The sequence below is a fragment of the Natator depressus genome, chromosome 2 (assembly GCF_965152275.1).
Source record: "Natator depressus isolate rNatDep1 chromosome 2, rNatDep2.hap1, whole genome shotgun sequence".
Lineage (NCBI taxonomy): Eukaryota > Metazoa > Chordata > Testudines > Cheloniidae > Natator > Natator depressus.
In genome coordinates, this window is record NC_134235.1 from 38,321,451 (window position 1) to 38,344,594 (window position 23,144).

The window sequence follows — 23,144 nt, forward strand, 5'->3', positions numbered from 1 at the left end:
TTAGCATGTAGCTTGCTCCTGTGCAGATGCAGAGTATAGTTCTACCATTGTAAATTTCAAAAGCAAAATGACTATACTCCTCTGGGCAGTGTTCTGTGCAAAGCCCCTAGAAGTATTGATCTTTGAAGGTCTGACATGATGGAAAATAATATATTTCCATGTGAATGTGCCTTTCATGTGGAGATGCCTACTTACTACTGTGCGCCTGGTTCAGGCCATTTATCCCACATTTTAAAGCCATTTACCCTCTAAGTTGAAAATTTTTTTTTAATGATTTACCTGTGTTCCTTGATTATTAATGTCCACAAAATCACTCCATTCATTCGTTAGTTCATCTGATGACATCACTTTCAGAAGAATGCTGGGCAGCAAGTCTTTGGTTTTGCAATCTGGGTAGCTGGAGACTTGATGATAAAGCTCATGATGAATAGAACATTCAGCTGGAATCTTCTTGCAATAAACTTCAAACTTTGGCGTGTCTGAAATTTTACAAAATGTCTAGATTAGGCTCTTCAACTGTTGGTACTTACAGCAGAATCAAAGCCTACATGTTTACATGTACAAAAGATTTTTCTACTACCAAAAAAGCTCACCTTTGTCTTTTATGTTTGGTTTCTGATTTTAAAATTTTTCCCCCCAACAACGTCTATTATTCAGTAATTTGTCATAGCTAGTGCTGATTGAAAATTATTCAATAAATATTTTTTTGTCAGAATTTGTCAATTGGTCAAAATCCAAATGTTCTGTGGGGACATGTCAATTTCAATAAATTCCATTGAAACCTGCCCAGTTTCCTGCCAGTTTGCTCGCCCGGCTCATCAGGTGAGCTACTGGGAAACCTGGGCTTCCATGCTCCTGGCTCCTCTGAAGCTGAAAGCCTTGGCTACCGGGCTTGCAGCTCCTTGGACGCCCAGACTCCTGACTTCTTGACTGCTCAGGCTCCCACGGCTTGTAGGATCCCCTGCTCCAGGACACCCCGCCAGGTGGACTGCCCCAAAGCTGGGACTCCCTGTAGAGCAGGGCAGAGAACGGTAATTCCATTTTGTAGAGAATTTCAAATTTTAGGTTCTCATTCTGAATCAAAATAAACCAGGACTTTGAAATCGCTAAGGCTCAAATTTGTAAAGGTATTTAGGTGTTGCATCACTCAGCATTGCCTAACTGATTTAGGAGTCTATGGGAATTAGGTTCCCAAGCACCTAATTCAGTTTTGAAAATGAGATGGAAGCTCCTAAATCAGTTAGGCATTGCAATGCTGAGTATCATAATGCCTAAATAGCTTTAAAAATCTGGGCATTGATCCTCAGCAAAACGGAATTACCATTCTCCACCCAGTGCTCATCATAACTATAGGACCTATGGACTTAAAACTTACAGTAGAGATAAAGAGCATAATGGTTTTATTATGACAATGCTTTGTTTCTGATTACTGTTTTGTAACATAAATTCCATACCTTTGATGTTCTCCTTTACAAGTAATGAGACAGAACACCTGTTGTGGATAATTATGCGAGGACTAGGGTCTTCCGTAAGGGTTAAGTATGTCACCCCAAGATGCTCTTGATAAGTCAGTGCTATGGCTCTACAACAGAAAAAGATTATACATGTGATTATATAATTCTTTGGATGAACTTCAAATTTACTATTATTAACACCCCTTCTGCAAGGTTTTTCACTCTTAGGCCCAATTCAGCAGACACTTATACATTGGTCCTGCAGGGATTAGTTCTGGGTCCAGTTCTGTTCAATATCTTCATCAATGATTTAGATAATGGCATAGAGACTACACTTATAAAGTTTGCGGACAATACCAAGCTGGGAAGTGTTGCAAGTGCTTTGGAGGATAGGATTAAAATTCAAAATCATCTGGACAAACTGGAGAAATGGTTTGAAGTAAATAGGATGAAATTCAATAAGGACAAAGGCAAAGTACTCTACTTAGGAGGGAACAATCAGTTGCATACATACAAAATAGGAAATGACTGCCTAGGAAGGAGTACTGCAGAAAGGGAACTGTGGGTCATAGTGGACCACAAGCTAAATATGAGTCAACAGTGTAACACTGTTGCAAAAAAAAGCAAACATCATTCTTGGATATATTAGCAGAAGTGTTGTAAGCAAGACACAAGAAGTAATTCTTCTGCTCTACTGCAAGCTGATTAGGCCTCAACTGAAGTATTGTTTCCAGTTCTGGGCGCCACATTTCAGTAAAGATATGGACAAATTGGAGAAAGTCCAGAGAAGAGCAACAAAAATGATTAAACGTCTAGAAAACATGACCTATGAGGAAAGATTGAAAAAATTGGGTTTGTTTAGTCTGGAGAAGAGAAGACTGAGACGGGACATGATAACAGTTTTCAAGTATGTAAAAGGTTGTTACAAGGAGGAGGGAGAAGAATTGTTCTTCTTAACCTCTGATGATAGACAAGAAGCAATGGGCTGAAACTGCAGCAAGGGAGGTTTAGGTTGGACATTAGGAAAAAATTCCGAACTGTCAGGGTGGTTAAGCATTGGAATAAATTGCCCAGGGAGATTGTGGAATCTCCATCATTGGAGATTTTTAAGAGCAGGTTAGACAAACACCTGTCAGGAATGGTCTAGATAATACTAAGTCTTGCCATGAGTGCAGGGGACTGGAATAAATGACCTCTCAAGGTCCCTTCCATTCCAATGATTAAGCATATGAGAAGTCCGACTGACAATACGTTTTAAAAGAAAGGCAAGAGAAAAATAGGACAACATTAGAGAATAAACTGACTTTAATGGGACTACTCATGTGTTCAAAATTAAGTACCCACTGTTAGGATATAGATATTCAGGCCTGTCTGTAAAGGCCTATACTCTAAGAATTTAGATGTATTCTTATCACTTAGCTAGTTATAGAGGTATAAAAGAAAGAATCAAAATCACTGTCTGCCGGTGGTAAGGGCCTTCTCTTACTGTACAATCTGAGGCCCTGTTCTTAGGCTAAGGCCTTTGGGTAAGCAGCAGAGGCAGCCATAAGCTGGGAAGCGAACGGTCAAATCCTTACATTCCAAACTAGTCACATTGAAATAAGGTGCTATTGGGCTGTTAGGAATACAGTCCTGTCCTGATAATGCCTATCGCCTCCAGAGAAAGGGAAGTGCCTAGAAGATGTAAAAGGAAACTTAGTTTGATAGCATCCTGTCTGGCAAGAACTCACTTATCAATAGCTGGGATGTGAAATCCTCATTTCTGTGTTGCTCTATCACTCTAGTCCCTGTTTCCCTATTGTTTGTTTGTATAATCTCTGTCTGGTTCTGTGATTGTTTCTGTTTGCTGTATAATTAATTTTGCTGGATGTAAACTAATTAAGGTGGTGGGATATAATTGGTTAAATAATCATGTTACAATATGTTAGGATTGGTTAGGGTATAGCTAAGCAGAACTCAAGTTTTACTGTATAGTCTGCAGTCAATCAGGAAGTAAGGAGGGGAATGGGAACAGAGAATGGGAGTGGAGGAATTGGAATCATGTTTTGCTAAGGGGGGGGAATGGGAACAGGGACACAGGTAAGGCTCTGTGGTGTCAGAGCTGGGAAGGGGGACACTAAGGAAGGAAACTGGAATCATGCTTGCTGGAAGTTCACCCCAATAAACATCAAATGGTTTGCGCTTTTGGACTTCGGGTATTGTTACTCTCTGTTCATGCGAGAAGGACCAGGGAAGTAAGTGGGTGAAGGAATAAGCCCCCTAACACCCCAATGCTTGCAGGGTCAGAGCCTTAAACTGAAGCCATATAGGAACTGAAAACAATGAGAATTTCAGGGCCAAATTTTGAAAATTGACTTCTGAAACAGTTCAGGAAAATGTGCATTTACATGTAAATGCTATATTAAAAAAATGTTTTTGTACATGTAAATGTGATTTGAAAAATACAACAACACAATACTCTGCAGTAATGATCCATAACAGTATCAGTATTTTCAAGTCTAGCATTTTGGATCACTACTATTGCAATTTAAAAAAGAAAATCAATTAATTGTGCACTATCATTAACGAATAAGAGGTACCATTTCCGGATTTGCACACACAACTGCTTGCTTGCATGTGCAATTTTAATGGCCACTTCTGAAAATCTGCTTCTTTAAAGTGATTTTTATGAAATAACATGTCTAAAATATGACTATGCCAGTTTTTGAAAGGGAGTGGTATGGATCCTTCCTCCCCATCAGAATCCTGAGGAACCCCACATTATTCTTCCCCACTCTTAGGAACCCTATTTTTGCTAGCATCATTCCATCTGAAGTCTGCATAGGTATCTCTGGAATCCACCAATACCACTTCTAAATTATCTAGAGGAATTGCTGTTGAGTAATTGAATAATATGAGGTATTCCCACCTTACTCCATATAGACTGAGCATGTTACCTCCAAAGCATCTCCCACCTCTGCTGGCCAAGTGAAAGAAAGACTATATGACTCACTTACATTGATGTAGCATCACTTATTTTAGTGAACTTTTTCTAATTTACACCTGCATAAGTGAGAGCAGAATCAGACCTCAGGTCTGGAAATTAAAGTCAGGTCTCCTACATGGCAGTAGTTTTATTTTTAACTTGCTGGATGCATTTCTTGTTTTGAAAGGAGAATACATATTTGGATATAGGAAGCTTTACAACTTGGAGATCTTTTCTTGCTACATTCTCAAAACAGCTTATTCTCAATGTTGCTTTTCCTTCTCTTTTCTCTTACTCTTCTTATTAAATGTTATTGTACATTTTTGCATAGCTTTCAAAGATACTTCCCCAAATTGCTAGATTAAAAATTAAAATGGTTGAACAAATAAAAAATTACATGGTTAAAATATAGTGGATCACAAAATCTCTGAACAAAGAAAACATCTTCTCAAGTTCTCTCTTAGGATTTCTAGAAATATTTGGAGAGAGAAAAAGTACAAAAAATGTTTTCAATTCTATTTCACTATTTATTTTTCAGCATGTTTCTCAAAGAGCTACCACGAAGTTAAAAATCATATATTAAAAATAAAAAACAATTTTTATTTCCTGTGCTACTAACAGCTTAGATTAATAAAACTGAAATGATTTTTAAACCAATTTTATTTTTCACCATTTACTCTACTTACTTACTTTTTGCATTTCATTCAATCTGGACAATAAACTCCCTCTCAGTCAGTTTCATTTCCTGGCTCTTAATGCTGCAATATTTGGGTTGCAAACACTGCACAGAATTGTTTAAATCCAAACTAAAAATTGTTTTCATTGACAGAAGATAATCCTGAAAGCATTTCTATAATATTTGGTTTTGTCAACTCTTTTAAAAACAAAATCTATCGTTTGGAATTACATTACTTAACATTGTACCTCCAACTCTTAATTTGTATTATTTAATGCAAATTTTCAAAAATCTTGAAAAGACTTCTTTTCATTCTCTCTTATTCTGCATGGTATTATACATGTAAAAGGAGGAGCCATGTAAATAGTAAAATAGTACAACTTGTACATGATCAGAACATTCAACCATTTATTAAAAGTGTCTAAAACATCAAACAGTAACAGTTTTTTTAAATTAAAGTGAGATCTGACTTTACATATGGTGGACATATGTTGTTATTTTAACTTTTCTATTAATCTCTTATGCTTTGTTTCAAGATAAAGCTTTATACTGACACTCAAAGAATGACGTCATTCACATTTTTTCAATTTACCTGGTACAAAATCCACTTTCATTACAAACTCCAGTGGGTACGGACACACTCTGTCTAGGAAACTCTTGTCTAATCACAGCTGGCAGGCTCCAGCACCGCAAGCTGTCAGCACACACAACTGGACTGAAACTTAGCAATATGTGCTTTTGAAAAAGGGATACTTCTGAAGTTGACTGACTGATGTCTGACATCACGTCCCAGCAAGGAACAGAGCTCAATTTTTCAGTAGGTGGCTCCCCAGCTGGGCAGATGCTGAATGCAGTACTGTCTGGTATGTGTAAATACTGGAAAGAAAAAGAAGATAATGCAAAGACATATTGGGTCATAACAACAGTCCATTCATATTTAACTTTTACCCTGAACAGTTATAAGCTGCCAATTAGAAAACTGTAACTAAAAGTTCAGCATCAATGGGGCTGCAGGATTCAACAGATATTCAGCCATATTCTGTCCTCATATTCTGTCCCATTACAGCCATGCTATCAAATTTAAGTCAGTGAGTTAAATTCTATTCTGCCTGGTATGTGAGAGCAGGGGGTGGGCATGTAGTGCCCCTCCCCAATGTTAAATTAATAAAGTTGCAGCCCGGCCCTTAAATACCTCCCATGTGTCTGTTGTTCATTTACATGCATGCCCTAATCAATACATAAATGACCGATTAAAAATATATTTGTGCCTGCATGCATTCTGCTTACTGTAAGCTTATTTCCTAAACATACAGTGCTGTCACAGAAAACTTATATTAATGCGTGAATATTTCACTCCTTGAAATACATACACTTGGAGAATATCTACAGATCCACGGCTTATGATCAGGTACTGGAGTCTTCTCAAAAGGGTACCTCAAATATTTCATCCCACAAAGCAGATGTACCTCTTCTACATGTGAACTTAGTACAAATTCTCAGAAGTGCTGCACCAGCTATTATGGATTATACTGCCTATATTACAGCAATGGTCTTCATTCTCTGAACAGATGGAAACCAGGCAGAACTAATCATGCAATGTGTAGGGATCTGCCACTTTGCACAGATATCTATCACAGTTAATTACCGTAGCTGAAGTTACCATAGCTTCCCCGTTTTTAATTAAAACAATATGAAATTACTTATCTTTATTAACTCTTAACTTTTTACTTTTTTCTGTTTGATTTTTGCAAGACAAATTTGAGACTTTAAATAAATATCAAGGTCTACCTATTGCAGAAGCCAAACATAAATAATATCCAAAATACTCTACCTCCTCTCCTGACCAAGGGCTTGAAACAGACAGCTGTGGTATACAATAGATATGGTATGATGTATTGTTGATTACTGTTGTCTTATCTTCAATCTGTAGAATTTGAATACCATGCTGAACCATAGAGGAAATGCAGAACTGACACAACTGCAGGATAATTTAAAAGAATATGTTAACGGACATAAAAACAACGAAGTTTTTGTAATAAAGTAAGAAAACAATATTTTAGCCTGGAGACCCTGTCTTAACTCATCTACATTATAACCTGATCTACATCAGATTTCTAAGCAGAATTCCTGTTAGTTGTATCAGTCAATATTTTTCAAATAAGACTGAGAATTCATAATTTTAATTTGCTTAAAGTGATGTTGTGCATTTCACAGATGATCTAAGTTTTTATATTACATTTGATCCATTATTTATCTTTGCATTGTGCTTTTGAATCTATTAACATATTTTTGAGCAAAATTTGTGCATTATTTTGTATTTGAAAGCTTTCATCTGCTCTTTGATTATTCTCTGTTCGAAATGATAAAGTTATAAATTGTCACAATATCTTCCTAACCTTTTTATGACCTGGGAAGGCACCAAGTTTTATTTCAGCTTCAACAAACCCTTCTTCATCCAGTGTTACCACTTCCCCATTGTCTGCATCCTTCCATTTTGGAGATGTTAGGTTATGAACTAGTTTGATTGCCACTGATTTGTGCACAGTGTTAGTGTTTGCCCAGTATATTCCAATTTGAAAAGCTTCCTGTAAATGGAAAATAACCATATTTAGAACTTTCTGCTAACTTTTACACTCATACTACAGTTAACAGTAATTTTCAACTATGCATATACCTACAACCAACTTCCTTTATTGCTTTTCTGCAGACCTGTATTTTCCCCCTTTAATTCTCTCTATACAGTATACATTTTATGAGAGACATGCTGATGCTATTGTATAAATATCTTAAAAATTATTGGCAAAATTTAGTGGCAAATACAAGGTGGTGTAGCTAGTCATCCAAAGTGATGTATCCAGAAAACAGCTATATGCCACAAAGTTGTATAACTTGCACTAATGAGGCACTGAGTAGACATGCAAATTAAGTTTAATTCTGCTTAAACTCAGATAACAGGTTGGGACTTGTGATAAGAAAAGTGTATGGGTGGCCAAAAAGAAGGCACATGAAAGGGAAAATCCAACTAAATCTATTTTGTGAACCAAATTCAAGTTGGAGGATGTATACTCAAGCAGTCCTCCCATCTCCCCCATTTGAAATCCACCTTTATCACAACAGACATCATCAACATTCTTGGAAGCACATAAACTACATACACAGCACAAGTCATGAAAAAAAATTACTCTCAAGACAAACATTCTTCCCAGGCCATCAGCTGTGACACCTAAGCCAATGTATATCCATAAGGGACAAAGTAGCCTTTGCACCTGGCATTGTGCAAATAGGCAGATAGCTGCGCAACTGGCTACTGTGATAGTGGGAAGATAGTGGTGAAATCTTCTATTGTGGTCAACACCTACCACTGTGGTCAACACCTACCACTGGATGGCAGAGCCAGGTTCTCCCAAGTATTGATGACACATAATTAGAATCAAGTAGGCACTACAGATGCCCAGAGGAAACAGTGAAGAATGCAGTCTGTCTGTGCATAGGTCAGGAGACTAGCTCACCTCGCATGCAAGATCTGCTCTATACTGTCTCTCAAAGCAGATTTTTTTCATGGGCACCTGTCATAGAATCATAGAATATCAAGGTTGGAAGGGACCTCAGGAGGTCATCTAGTCCAACCCCCTGCTCAAAGCAGGACCGATCCCCAATTAAATCATCCCAGCCAGGGCTTTGTCAAGCCTGACCTTAAAAACTTCTAAGGAAGGAGATTCCACCACCTCCCTAGGTAACGCATTCCAGTGTTTCACCACCCTCCTAGTGAAAAAAGTTTTTCCTAATATCCAACCTAAATCTCCCCCACTGCAACTTGAGACCATTACTCCTTGTTCTGTCAGAACTGCTGCCGAGCCATTCGGTCCCTAGTCTGTAGCGGTGCATTGGATTCTTCCGTCCTAAGTGCAGGACTCTGCACTTGTCCTTGTTGAACCTCATCAGGTTTCTTTTGGCCCAATCCTCCAATTTGTCTAGGTCCCTCTGTATCCTATCCCTACCCTCCAACGTATCTACCTCTACTCCTAGTTTAGTGTCAAGCCATATTGTGCAGCAACCCTAACTTGTCAATCACTGTATTGCACCATATCTTGCCAAAGTGCCTTGGACTACATCTGCTTATTTTGTCCAATCAGCATGGCAGATTCCAGCTCATATTTATACCCTGACCATAACTATATTACTGGTACACATATGGACTAGAATGCAGCAAGAACGTGTGGACCATACGGATTGAAATATTGGTTTGAATGTTTAGAAAACTTGTGCATGGTAACTTGAACAGTATGGCTACCTGGAAATTTGGAGGTATAATTGTTTTCCCAGCAGGTATCTGCAGAACTATCCTCTCTCCTTCAAATAGCCAGAGATCCCATTTGGACTGATTGATAAGCAGAGCCCAGGGCAGGAGTTCTATCAGCAGAGTTTTAACACATGGCTTCCACACTGACAGCTTCACCCGCAGTGGGCTATCCCACTGAGTGAGCTGTTCATTACTGTTCCAAATAATATATCAAAAGAAAAAGAAAAGAAAATTATTAATTCAATGTTAAAATTGCATTTAATCATTCTAGCTATTCAGAAAACTATTTTTATAATACCTCATCATGATATATCATTCTGAAATGCATAGAGGTACTGTCAGGAAAAAGCTGGCCCTAAGTGTAGGTTGTAAAAGCAGGAATTTATTAAAGGGACAATCAATTTGAAATCTGACCAATTTTTTTAAAAAAAGCATTAAAAGTAGTTTCCTGACTACACCTGCTCTGACTACTTCCTGACAATTTTAGTGGTTATAAAATCACATTTGCATAAACAACAGCCTCTGCTGGTCACAGTAGAGGTGATGGAACCACAAAAAATGGTTGAGACTCCTCAATTCTGGGGGCAAACAAGGCTGATATGGCCCCTACAGTGTAGTTTTGAGCAGCCTCTGAGCTGATCTAAATTCTTTGGGGGCAAAGGACTCTGTTATCAGTTTAAAAAAATCAGTACAATGTCATATATGGTATTCAAACACAAGTAAAGATATGTCTGAATATGACCTATGACTTAAACTAGATATAGTCCTTACAACTTGGTTTCACAAATCTGGTGAAAAATATACAAAAAAAGGAAACCGATCCTTGCTAACTTTCTCTAGTAAATAAAGTACCATAAAGATAGCTGCTTCTATGTTTTTTAGTTACTTTCAAACGAGTAGCTTAATAGTAAAGATTCAAAGCTGGACAAAACTTTAGCTAGTTATAACAGAAGTCAGAACAGATTAAAAATGAGTTTTTAGGGTAACCACTGAAAAACCCTATTTATCTATTCTCAAGACATTTCAGGCTTTAACAAGCCACAGGCAACAATTTTTAGATGACTAAGATTAGTTCTTAGCAAACTGAGGGCCTTTGTTATGAAGTGATGTATTCAATCAGGCCCTGATTCTACAAAGAACATGAACAGTTAGTAACTTTAAGCATGTGATTAATCCTATGGATTTCAAAGAGACTATTTAAGTCCTTAAAGTTAAGCACATAAGTTTTTGCAGGATCAGGGCCTGAGCCATGTATCAGTTGTGGTTATTGTGTAGGACAAGTTGCATAACTACATTTCAGTGTCCTGACTGTTCGACCATTTACACGTTTTTGTTGTTGTACTACCAGTCCCTCAGCACCAAGTTAAGAGTAGTTATTCTAGGCTCATACTAACTGAAAAAAAATTTTCTCTTGGCTTGCACAACCACAGGAAGAAGGAAATTAAATAAAGGAAATCAGTAAAATGATCCACTGGCAAAATACCACTTGCATTTGAGGAAAGCTAGGCTAATGAACAAATTGCCTTTCTGGTCATAAATCCACATGTGCCAGTTGTGCTGTTTGCTCACTGGTTGGTCAGCTCAAAAAAACCAATGCTACTTTTGCTAACTACTCTAATCTATGTACTTTTTAATGGTGTATAGCACACCCAGACAGGCTCATTGAGAAAAGATATTCTGGTGAAAAATTGGTAAACATTTAATCATTAGCTTATTTGCAATGATTTATGAAGCTCCTTACTACAGAAAATATTTATAAAATTATCAGCTAGTTACAAAGCATGAACAAAATTAAAAGCTTTTAGATCCTTTTATTACAATTGACATATGTAGGGTCTTTTTACATATTGCTTTATTTGCATATGTATTTCTTTAATTTCATGACAATGCAACCTCAGTGGGCAACACTTAGCAAAGCCTATATTACCTCTCTGAATCCTTCCTATTATATGGCCACACAGGCTGGGGAGAGCTATTAATCCCATAGAACTCAGAGAGTATCTGATTCACAGTGCCACCTGTATGGGATTTAGTAGCTATCTGTTTAATAAGTGCTGTTGAAATAGGAACTGCACACTCTGATGGATCATCTTCTTCCCTGTCAAATGAAAACAGAAACAGAAATCAATTACAGCACTATGTTGTCCAAACTATGGCTAACATTTTCTTTAGTGCAGCATTATGAGCGCACTCTGAAACCTGGATGAGCTCATATGAAACCAGGATTAAATTAACCAGACATATAAGAGAAAATGGACTCCCAAAAACTTGGTAGAATATGGCATCACAGGAGATGGTAGGAACTTTTTTTTTTTCCAAAATGCCCAAACTTGTGCACTTAATTTGTATGCTCAACATAAACAGATATGGGTGCACTAAGAGGAACTGCACAGTTTACAATTTTCCATCATATCATTTTCAGCAGCCCATTCAATTATCTGTTCTATGCGTGCAATGCAAGGGAATAGTCTTGGAAGTAGTGCACTGAAAGTTAAATGACAAATGATGACTCCTTTTTTTATTGTAGGCATTTTCAGGAAAATGCACAAGTTATACCTGGCTTGAAATGTCAAGTGATGAGTAAGATCAGGTTCTATATTTCGCAATGATTTCTCCTGCCCTTTTCCTGGAATCATTTGTGTTTCACTCAATCCCAGACTTCTTTTCTCCAAATGTATGATAACTGGATCTGGAAGATGACTCCTCATGATAAAAAGAGGGCTGAAAACAATCTACAAGGAAAAACAAAAGCAAAACAGAAAACAAACAAAAAACAACACACCAACTTAATGTAAATTCTATTCCAGCTGCTGAAACAAGCTGTTAATAAATCTTGGCTCTGGGTCATTCTGACCTTAATTTATTTCAGAACATGAAAGGTCACAGAGCCAAACAGATTTCTGAGAATGGTGAATGCACTCACTAGTCGTTGTTGTACTTGAGTGTTGGGTTCTAATGTCAAAACTGTACACCACACATAAATAATTGAACTGTTTGAAGATGGCACCTGCACACAGAGAGATGAATAGACAGCATTAAGTAAGATTATTTTTAGCTTATAAAGCTGAACATTTGATCACATCAGGTAGAACTCTGAGTTACTGTGAATCAGAAAGTAGAGAACACTTCACCACTTAGCGTACCATTGCTTGCTCTCTCTTTTTAAAAATTTACATAGGATCCTGAACATGTGACTATTTAAAGTATGTAATACCATTTATTTTTACTCTAATGGAGTCTAATAGAACTAATATAATTAAGGATGTAATCAGAAGTTCCCCTATCAGCTATCTGCTACTGATGAGAGGAGGGAAGGTAGTTTGGACCAGAAGAAAGTGCCATTCCAATTAATGTACATGGATAATCAGGCTGTGAGGTTTCCACCAGGTACTCTAAGCTGGAATTTGCAAAGGAGCTTGGGAGTTTTAGGTGCCCAACTCTGATGGAAATGTTTAAATGCCACACTCAAACATCTATTTATCTTCATACCTGAATGACTGTGCTATATTCTGTGTGTTTGGAACTGAGACATACATCTCTTGACCAGTCTTCATCTCCTTTAGCTTTCACACTCAACTCCGTCAGCTCATCATTTTCTAGAACATAGGAAGGCAGCTTTTGTGTGGCTGCAAGGCAGTCAAAATGTTCTTTAACAACTGCCTGTCCATCTTGACCAATGTAGTGCTGAACCAGTTTCAATTCGATGCTGTCAGCCAAATAACTACAGACCACCTGTCTTCCACAGATTATGATCTAAAACATAAAAACAGACAACCGCTGCATTACCAATTTCTGAAAAGAAAACTCAAAGGGTGTCACTGTGGAATTAAATTTAAGAGACAAGATTCTTCAAATACTTTAGAACTGTATTGTTCTTAAATTGCTCGAGTAATTTTACAAGAACAATCTACAGTGAAAAAAATCAAGCAATGTTTTGTTTCTGAGAGTTGCTGAAAATGATGGAAAGTGAGCTCTTTAGATACTCCGCAGTGTGTTGATTTATAAAGAAAAATATTCTTACGACTGGCCAAATGCATTGATAATTCCAGAGAAACATAATTATTAAGATACCCCAAACTATGCTAAAATAATGTATGGATTGATGTAAATGGATATTATGCAAAAAATTCAGGTAAAGGCCTGTATGGTGTTAGTGTCCTCAACTCCTATTGAACACTTTGTAGGATTGCACTCTGTGGCTGTAGCTATGTCTTTGCCTTCCCCTGATGTCCCTATATATTTCAGTTCTCTTAGCATATAGTGTCATCGCTATGGATATTTTGAGTTGTAGCCACAAGGGCTTTTGAAGGGTTCCACTGAAATCTCAAATCTTAGTCACTATCTAGGGTTCACTTTCTCAAAGGAGCAAGTCTCTGCAGTATGTTTACAGATTTAAAGCTTACCCTTCAATTAAATACCCACTTAAACATTACAATAAAAAACAAAGCTTCAGTCAGCTCTGAGGCCCTCCACACTATGTGTTATTAAACATGTCTACCTAAAAATTAGCCAAACAGGTTGAGAGTTACTACTCTCCAAATCAGATGAATCACTATTGAGCAACACAAGGTGCTCTCCTATGTCTATGGACTGAATGTGTTATGTCCACCATATGCCCTGGCTTCTGCCAATTGAGACAGAACTATTACAATATTATTACAGATATATTAACATGTTATAGGAAAACATCTGCACAGGAGCCCATTGTGTGGCTATGCCAGAAGGAGAACAGGAGTAAGTGGATGTGGTTTAATTAGGCTGCAACTTTATTCCTAAACATTCGGGAGTAGCCAGCAGATAAAATTGTAGAGTGCAGGTAATTCCATAATCTTTTATATATTCCTGGGTGGGGGGGGGGGTGGGCTGCTGTCAGCCTTCCCCCTTTACCCATCCTGGTCCCCAGCCAGCCCGCTGCTGGGACCTAGCTGCCTCCCCCCTTGAATGAGGGTTAAGGGGGCCATAAAGGAGAAGGGGTTGTTTCCCTGCTGTACAAGTCATAGGAACCCTGAATCCTTCCTCTTTCTGTTCCTTCAAAGAACACCTTCTCTGTATCCTTTACCAATCCATTTTATCTGATCACCATATCGCTCCCCCACAGAGTACCTGCACTGGACATCCACGCTACGCTTACCTAAAGAGTTGTGTCATCATAGTTTAACCCCCATTTTATTTTTTGCCCCAATTAATCTTTAGGTGAGGAAGGCAAAAAAAACCAAACCCACCTCACCTTGGCCAATTTGGTGGTGAGGGAAAAAATTTGTTCCCAGCCCGCTGAGAAAGGAGTGACTAGTGTAATGCCCACAGTAGATCATGACTAAATCTGGTATTTTAACTACTTTTTTGGGTGAGAGGGTAGGTGCTGCTCTGCCTGGTCAAGAACGTAAATAGTCCCCAATCTCTTTCAGTCACCAGGGTGGGGGAAGAGGGGAAAATGGGTCAGTATCCCCAGGCTGACCTGGTATGAAGCTGCCATAGCAAGTAACTCTCTGGCCCTTAAAGGGACAACACACCTTCTGAAATTTTAATTTGGTCATTTCTTTTCCCCCTCTTTTTCAATAACCTAAGGGCCTGAGGCACACTATTCAATAAAAACATAAATAACGTCTTTTTAAAAAACAAAACACATGCCTACTTCTCAAGAGTACAAAACTGTGCCAGGAACTGTATAACTAAGCACTGTTAGAAATTATAACCCAGGCAAAAGGGTGTTTTACAAAATGCGTAAAAAATGTGCTGAGGACTAAGATTGTGTGTGCCAAGATTCATACCAGAGAGAATTCTTACAGCAGAGTAGTATTAACTCCTGAAAGAGTCTCTCTACTGTAAGTCCTGTTAGTCTCATGAAATATTATGGCATTAGTGAGCACCACTCCAATTAAAGGGAAATATAATTTAAAAATGGATGATTATTTATGTAAAAAGCATAATCTAATTTACTCAGATTAAAAATGATTCCCCTATACTGTACATAAGGGCACTTACTTGTTTTTGCACTCCACTGAGCTGTTGAATCTTGATGATAAGTGATGCTGTCCTGCCTTTGTACTGAATGGTTCTGATAAAGGTCCCTGCATTGTCCACACTGAATGGCTCAGACCAGCGCCAGTTTCCCCAACCTTCAATGCAGATGTGTAACAGCTGGAGAGGAAACAATAATTCCTTCAATGCAGAACTGCAAAAAAAGGCTTTCACCAGAATAGGAGTTCCAATGTTGGGAAATGTTTCTATCCATAAAACTTAAAAATGCCAAGCAGACCTTTTCATTGAAATCTGTATAACACCCATTTTTCAGAATTGCTGACTGAACAAAGAATAATATAATATTCTGCATGGTTATATTACAGTATTACCAAAATAAATTTCCATACTGTATACTGCAAATAATTTACGCTCCTGAATGGTAAAGATCTAGCACAACACTTGTTAAGAAGAGGCCCTGTACACTATAGGGCAGGGCAAAAAAAATAAGAGAGTTCCTTTACTGCTCTGGAAATCCACTCTCTTTATGGTTAGCAGGTAATTAAGATACAGGCCATTTAAAAAAAATCTTTAAGCTGTCATTCATGAATACAAAACCCTTACCCCCACCCAAAACCCCTCCAAACCAATCCATTTGGGGTAGCTGGGTGGCTCACTTGTGCTCATAAGAATATCAAATGTATCAGCATTTAAATATGTTGCTTAGAAATGGGGAACATCTCTTGAATCAAAGTGGTGACAAGGGGCTTTTGCAGGCATAATTATACCATTATAATTATATAGTTATACCAGTATCAGTCCCTGAGTAGACACTCTTATTCTGGAATAGGAATGCCTTTTTCTGGTTAGCTTAAACCATTTCTAAAGCAACATAGGGCTTATCTACCTGGTGCATCACTATGCACTATAGGGGTGTAAATTCTAGTGCACACAAGCATGTTGTGTACTAACTCTCTATGTGGACCTTGCTGGAACATACTCAAAGCTCCCTAGAGCACATTGACATAGTATTATTTGAAGCAGGATTACATGAATGTACACTAAGGAATCTTTAGTGTGCACAAGCAGGGTCCACACAGAGAGTTAGTACAAGACATGCTTGTGTACACTAGAATTTATACCTCAGCTGGTGCCCACTAATGTATGCTATAGACAAGCCCTCAGTCTTTCACCATTCAAAAAATCTTTAAACACAGTACGTACCTACCCCTATTCCATGGAGATTCTATGAGCCAAAGTCCTCAGCTAATGAAAATTGATACAGTTCTTTTCAAGTCAATAAAGTTACATCAATTTACTCCAGCTGAGGAGCTGGCCATTTAGCTTTACATAGATGATTCATGGCTGTGCAAAGTTAAGAATGTGAGTTTACATATACACAATCAAATCAATAAGGATTTCTTTGCAGAGGGCCAGCACACAGTCTAAGCACCCACTTAAGTTCTTAAAATAGTTGTGCAAAGGCTTTATGAAAACTGTCTGTGCAAAGTTGAATTGCATTCTGTATTTGGGCATCTGGAGCCTGAAGTCAGTGAGAGTTCTGTCATTAATTAATTGGAAGCAGGAGCAGGCCCATAGTATAATTACTTGCACCAATGAAAAATAAAAGCTGTAAATATTACGTCCTGCTATGTTTAAAAAACAATTGAAAAAGGGAGATTGTGAAATCCATAGGTCAAGGTTGTTGGCTGAGTGACTGTCCAGATATATTCTTTTGCAATGTCTTAGGACCGCTTTCTACTTTGACCTTTAGGAAGCAGCCACAGTAACCGCCTTCTAATAGTTTACAACTCAGTAGCCTGTTCATAATTTGCGGTGTCCTCAGCACAGGATTACATACAAAACAAAAACATCCATACAGTGGGTGGCTTCTGAATCACTCAAGTAATGACTGCTGCATTCTCATTCAAATTACTTCACCTTAGAAGAAGGCTTAATGGCTTTAAAAAAATAGTACCTTGAGGCAAAGTGTACTCTATGACATAAAAGCTCCTAGTAGCTTTGATATTTAAATATTAGTTACAGAAAAAGAAAAACAATTGTAGTGGCTGGAACCATTTCAGTTTCTTATAGCAGCAGCTGGGCATATAAAAACTAAAAGAAACAAGTAAGCTGTTTATTTTGGAGAGACTAGTAGCTGGAAATAACAACAAAATAATGAAAAAAGGTACTACAGAGTCCGTCCCAGTTAGAATATACTCAAAATACATGCCAAATACAGATGCCATACATAAAGATGTAATTAATAATTAGCATTTGTTTGTAACCCCAACTTTAAGATGACTCCTGTCCTGTATAAGCAACTTGTTCACTAACTGAACAGCACCAAGGAATATGCTGTCATTTGTCATTTTGCAGCCATTAGTTCACAGAATGTTGATTTAGTAATTTTCTGTGTATCACCTAGATTTATGTACATTTGATTCTATGGTTCAGGAAAAAAAGATTAAGAAAAGTGAGGAACAGCCTGGGGTATTATCCTTGTAATTACATAGCAACTTTTTCCTCTCAAGCCATATCACTCAAATATTTGTGAATCCTACCATGTGTCATGGAATAACCCAGGCATCTTATTTTAATTTTTACCTAATATACCTGTCTTCATGACTTATTAATACTAGTAGTCTGTATTATACTTCTGTCTATTTTTAAAACCATGTTCATGAGGTTCTTTGGAAAGCAAGACCTGGAATCATTTTCAAAACACGAAGGCCTCTAGTGCTATGTATGTAAAAAGATGGAAATGGAGACTGATGTAATTTTGGAAAATTAAGTAATCAGGAATAAACATTATTTTAGCACAAGCTAATATCAGGAAGGATGTTTAATTAGACACTGGATACATGCTCTGTCCTAATCTTATTAAACTGACCTAAAGGTGTATATGCAGAATAATTGCCAGACAACTCCCTTCACCCACCAAGATATAACCAAATGCTAAGCGTACTTTGGCAACCCTGTTTAAGAACTGAGGGGTTTATAAAAGCAGGTAGCTAAGCAGTAGAGAGACATTCTGAGAAAAGAGGTGTTGTGGCTAAAAGAGAAAAGAGGTGTCGGTAGGAACATGATGACCAGAGTTCAAAGATGTTCTGATCAAAGTAATTCTGTAATTCAAAGTTTAGAGCCAATCTAAAATACTTTGCTATATTTATTCAGATGTGGATGAACTTATCATTCTTTTGACTTCTGTGCTCTTTCTCTAGTATCTAATATGTTGATAAATACTGTTTTTTGTTTAGACTGACCTATACTGGGGTATTGGACTATTAATTCTGTAGCCATTACTGGCTGCTGCATCAAAAACAAATGAAACTGATACTGGGGAGACAGAGTAAGCTGTTTGTGCTAGGTAAGTGGCATAGAGCAGGCTGCATTCGCCCTCCAAATAAGTCCCACGGAAGTGCAAATGAGAGTCGTTGTGGGCATAAAGAAAGCCAAATAATGTAAGGCACAATATGGACATGCTGTTTGAACTGAACTCTTAATTGTGATGGTATAATTTCTAAAGAGAGAGAATGATCACATAAAATACACTAAACAAGAGTTGGACAATATCACTTGACAAGAGTAGAAATACCATTGTCCTCGTTTTCGGAATGGTTTCTGCTCTGGTCTTTCTAATGAAAATTAGAAAATGGTCTTAAAATATTGTATATTATTGGCCAAAACAGTCATATGTCAGTAGGTTGATCAGCACTACTGCAGAGTTCAGAAATCTTTTTGAGCACAACAGGTTATCTCATCACAACATTAAACAAAACAACGGCTCAAATAAACCAAAGAGCTGAAAAGTCAGAGACTAGAAATTTTAAAGACAGTTTATAACATGTTTTTGCTTCCTGACCTCTTTCTGTGTCTTTCCCCTCCTTTTCCTTATCCACCTCCTGGGTATTTCTGCCCTCCTGATGCTCAGGCTATTGGGACTGTCCTCCTTCCTCTAATGCTTTCCTCAGGGCTTTTCTCCCCCTCTCCTCAGAGCTTTCCTTCCCTCCTTTTGCCTTTGATCAAGGATAAGGCTCAAAAGGAGTTTCTAACTACCCATATTTATTCAAAAATAAACATAGAAGCAGCAATGAGATTGTTGCAGTTATCTCAGCATTACACTTCTATCCATCTTGGGGAAGGTTTTTGCTTCTGCCTTGTTGGCCAAAGCCACTGACATCTTAAGGAGCAAAAGAAGACCACAACAAGCTGGCTTCACTTCCGGCTGTTCAACGATGGAGCTAATTTTCAGAGTGTGCCAGCTTATTGAGAATTCACAAGAATTCAAGTGCTTCATTCACATTACATTTGTGGTTATCAAGGCCACATCTGACTCTTGACAGGGAGTCATTTTGTCTGATCTTGAAACTCGGCCTTCCCAACAAGCTCTTTAGAATGTTCTTTCTTTTATATGATGATTCCTCAAGCAACTTTCTTGTAAATGGGAAAATAACTGCCTTCATTCAAATCAGATTAGGCATTAACAAGTATGTGCTGCTGCCCCCAAACTCCTCAGTGTTGTCAGAGACACTAATAAACGCATTTTAGGCATTAATTTTGATAAGAACCTTACCAACGTCAATTTTACTGACAACATAGAGCTAGTCATTGAATCAATGGACCAGCTGGTTGTGGCTTTTAAAGCCCTGCACAGCTCAGCTGCAGAAGTTGGCCTGAACATTAATTAGGGTAAAAGCACAATTCTTCTTGTTGTCAATTTCAAACCTCCTGCAGGCTTTGGCATCTTAGTGGGTGACCACCCAATCAAGCTTGTCAGTTATTTCACCTACCTCAGTTCTTTTGTCAAAAAAGAACCTGAAGCTCACATAGCAAAAATATCACCGGTAATAGGGTGCCTCATCAAGAAAATGTTAAATAGATAAATAGAGAGATGAAGCTAAGGATACATAATGCTTCAGTGGTCAATATCTGACCTCTGGAATTGACACATGGCCTCTTACTCTCAAGATTGAAAAGAAATTGAACACCATTCAGATGAAGTATTTCTGAGTAATCAAAAACATCAAATGGTACAAATTCAAGTCAAATGAACAGATCAGTTTCCTAATTGAACAGGTCCCACCCTCTCAAATGGTCACCCTCAAACGGTCTGGTCATCTGCTCTGAACGCCTACCAACTTCCCTACAAGAATCATCTTTGGCTTTGACTCAATGACAGCAGGATGGAAAAGACTACATGGAAGATACAAAACAAGATGGTTTCATGGCATCAATGGACACCTGCCCCTCAAAAACATCCTATCCTGTAACATGCCAGATTTGGCTCAAGACAGAAAATCAAGGAGGCACATAATGTGTTCAGTGGCATCTATGCAGTCCACGCAACAATGTGAGAACTACTCCTATTTACTGCCCCTTTGTCTTCTCTGGACTTCCTATCTTTACCACTTTTCTTCTCAGAGGTTTCTTACAACCCACCTTCCTCCGTTTTCCCTCCACCGCCTCTTCTGTCTCAATTGCTAAGGGTTTTCAGCCAGTAATGAGGGAGATGGGTGAGATTTAGATAAATAAAGCAGTCACATGACAAGGTGTAGAGACCAAGGAAAGGGATGAAAAACATGGCTAAGGAAGGGATATTACCAAAGCAGCTTTGCCCAGCCAGCATGTTCCAGATTGCAAATAGGTACAATTTAATGCTTGTAACAGAGATTGTTAGGCCTGGTCTACACTGGGCGGGGGGTGTGTGGGAGGGGATTGATCTAAGATATGCAACTTCAGCTACGAGAATAGCGTAGCTGAAGTCAACGTATCTTAGATTGACTTAGAATCACTTACTTTGCGTCCTCGCGACGTGGGATCGACGGCCACCGCTCCCCTGTCGACTCTGCTTCTGCCTCTTGCCGTGGTGGAGTTCTGGAGTTGACGGCAGAGTGATCGGGGATCAATTTATCGCATCTACACTAGACATGATAAATCGATCCCGGACAGATCGATCACTACCGGGTAGTGTAGATGTGGCCGATGTATCACAAACCAGATTTCTGCATAACTTGTAGATGCGGTCAAGTTTATTCTGTTTCAGTTTATTTAAATTATTTCCCTATTTTCTAGCTTAAGTAACTACACTTGCTTTTGAAAGATAATTTGACTTATGAGCCATTAGTTGGGATACTTATTGTGAGTCAATCCCAACGGGTAGTAAATGAATTTTTGACCTCTTGTGAGCTGCAGAAGGGAGGTAACGACTTGGTCAGTGGCCTGGGAAAAGGTGTAAATTCCAAGAGGTGTTGCTGATAAAATAAAAGTTGTGGTCCCACAGAAACAGGTGAAAAGTGTAAAGACCAAGAGGAGAGCTGGGTTATAGGGATCTGAAGTAAAAGTAATATTTCTCATTGAAGAACCAAAGCTGAAGAAAAGTAAAATGTAAGGAGTGAATCAAATGCTGCAGCAACAGTCGAATTTCTAACTTAAGAACATAAGTACTACCAATACTGACACCGATGAATGGTCCATCTAGCCCAGTATTCTGTCTTCTGATAGAGACCAGTGCCAGGTGCTTCAGAGGAAATGAACAGAACAGATAATCATCAAGTGATCCATCCTGTCGCCCATTCCCAGCTTCTGGCAAACAGAGGCTAGGGACACTTCAGAGAATGGTTTTGCATCCCTGCCCATCCTGGCTAATAGCCATTTATGGACCTATCCTCCATGAACTTATCTAGTTCTTTTTTGAACCATGGTAATAGACTTGGCCTTCACAACATCCTCTGGCAAAGAATTCCACAGGTTGGCTGTGTTTTGTGTGAAGAAATATTTCCTTTTGTTTCTTTCAAACCTGCTGCCTATTAATTTCATTTGGTGACCCCCTAGTTCTTGTGTTATGAGAAGGAGTAAATGACACTTCCTTATTTACTTCTCCACATCAGTCACGATTTTATAGACCTCTATCATATCCCCCCTTAGTCATCTCTTTTCCAAGTTGAAAAGTCCCAGTCTTATTAATCTCTCCTCATATGGAAGCTGGTCCATACCCCTAATCATTTTTGTTGCCCTTTTCTGTATATTTTTTAATTCCAATGTATCTTTTTTGAGATGGGGCAACCAGATCTGCATGCAGTATTCAAGATGTGGGTATACCACGGATTTATAGAGAGGGAATATGATATTTTCTGTTTTATCTATCCCTTTCCTAGTGGTTCGTAACATTCTGTCAAGATTTTTGACTGCCACTGCACATTGAGTAGATATTTTAAAGGAACTATCTACAATGACTTCAAGATCTCTTTCTTGAGTGGTATCACCTAATTTAGAGCCCATCATTTTGTATGTATAGTTAGGATTATTTTTTCCAATGTGCATTACATTGGAAATTCAGATTGACTGTTTTTTCTTTCTTTACGGATCCCACAATACAGCAATAGTTTCTTGTTAGCATCACTGGTGGTGCAAATTACCCAGATAGAGGTGAGGAGAATGGGACCATGGACCCATCCCTTTAAAGCTGGCCATTGGAGTATAGGCTGAATGTCCCTTAGTGTTGGCTCAGCGGGCACACTCCTCCTGTACACTAAAGAGCTCCAGGAGGCATTGTTTGGCTCCATACAGAATCATAGAATCATAGAATATCAGGGTTGGAAGGGACCTCAGGAGGTCATCTAGTCCAACCCCCTGCTCAAAGCAGGACCAATCCCCAACTAAATCATCCCAATAGAAAGCTTGTAAGGTAGGCTTGGGCCTAGCAGGCTGAATCTAGCCCCACATTTCTAGATTAGAAGAGTGTTAAGAACAAGAAACATTAACAAAATTATGATGATCCATATGTTTCTT

General features: G+C 38.3%; 1 protein-coding gene across 1 annotated transcript in view; it reads right to left on the bottom strand.

The window, feature by feature from the left end:
* The window catches only part of VPS13B (vacuolar protein sorting 13 homolog B), a 913,989-nt gene that overhangs the window by 41,048 nt on the left and 849,797 nt on the right, over positions 1-23,144 (bottom strand). Inside the window, exons 44-54 of the mRNA XM_074944046.1 lie at positions 15,378-15,533; positions 12,885-13,148; positions 12,319-12,402; positions 11,952-12,127; positions 11,323-11,493; positions 9,387-9,588; positions 7,492-7,680; positions 6,927-7,073; positions 5,688-5,971; positions 1,455-1,582; positions 280-479 (exon numbers count right to left, since the gene is read on the bottom strand). Coding sequence (XP_074800147.1) covers positions 280-479; positions 1,455-1,582; positions 5,688-5,971; positions 6,927-7,073; positions 7,492-7,680; positions 9,387-9,588; positions 11,323-11,493; positions 11,952-12,127; positions 12,319-12,402; positions 12,885-13,148; positions 15,378-15,533 — 2,001 coding nt within the window. The remainder of the gene's footprint in view (positions 1-279; positions 480-1,454; positions 1,583-5,687; positions 5,972-6,926; positions 7,074-7,491; positions 7,681-9,386; positions 9,589-11,322; positions 11,494-11,951; positions 12,128-12,318; positions 12,403-12,884; positions 13,149-15,377; positions 15,534-23,144) is intronic.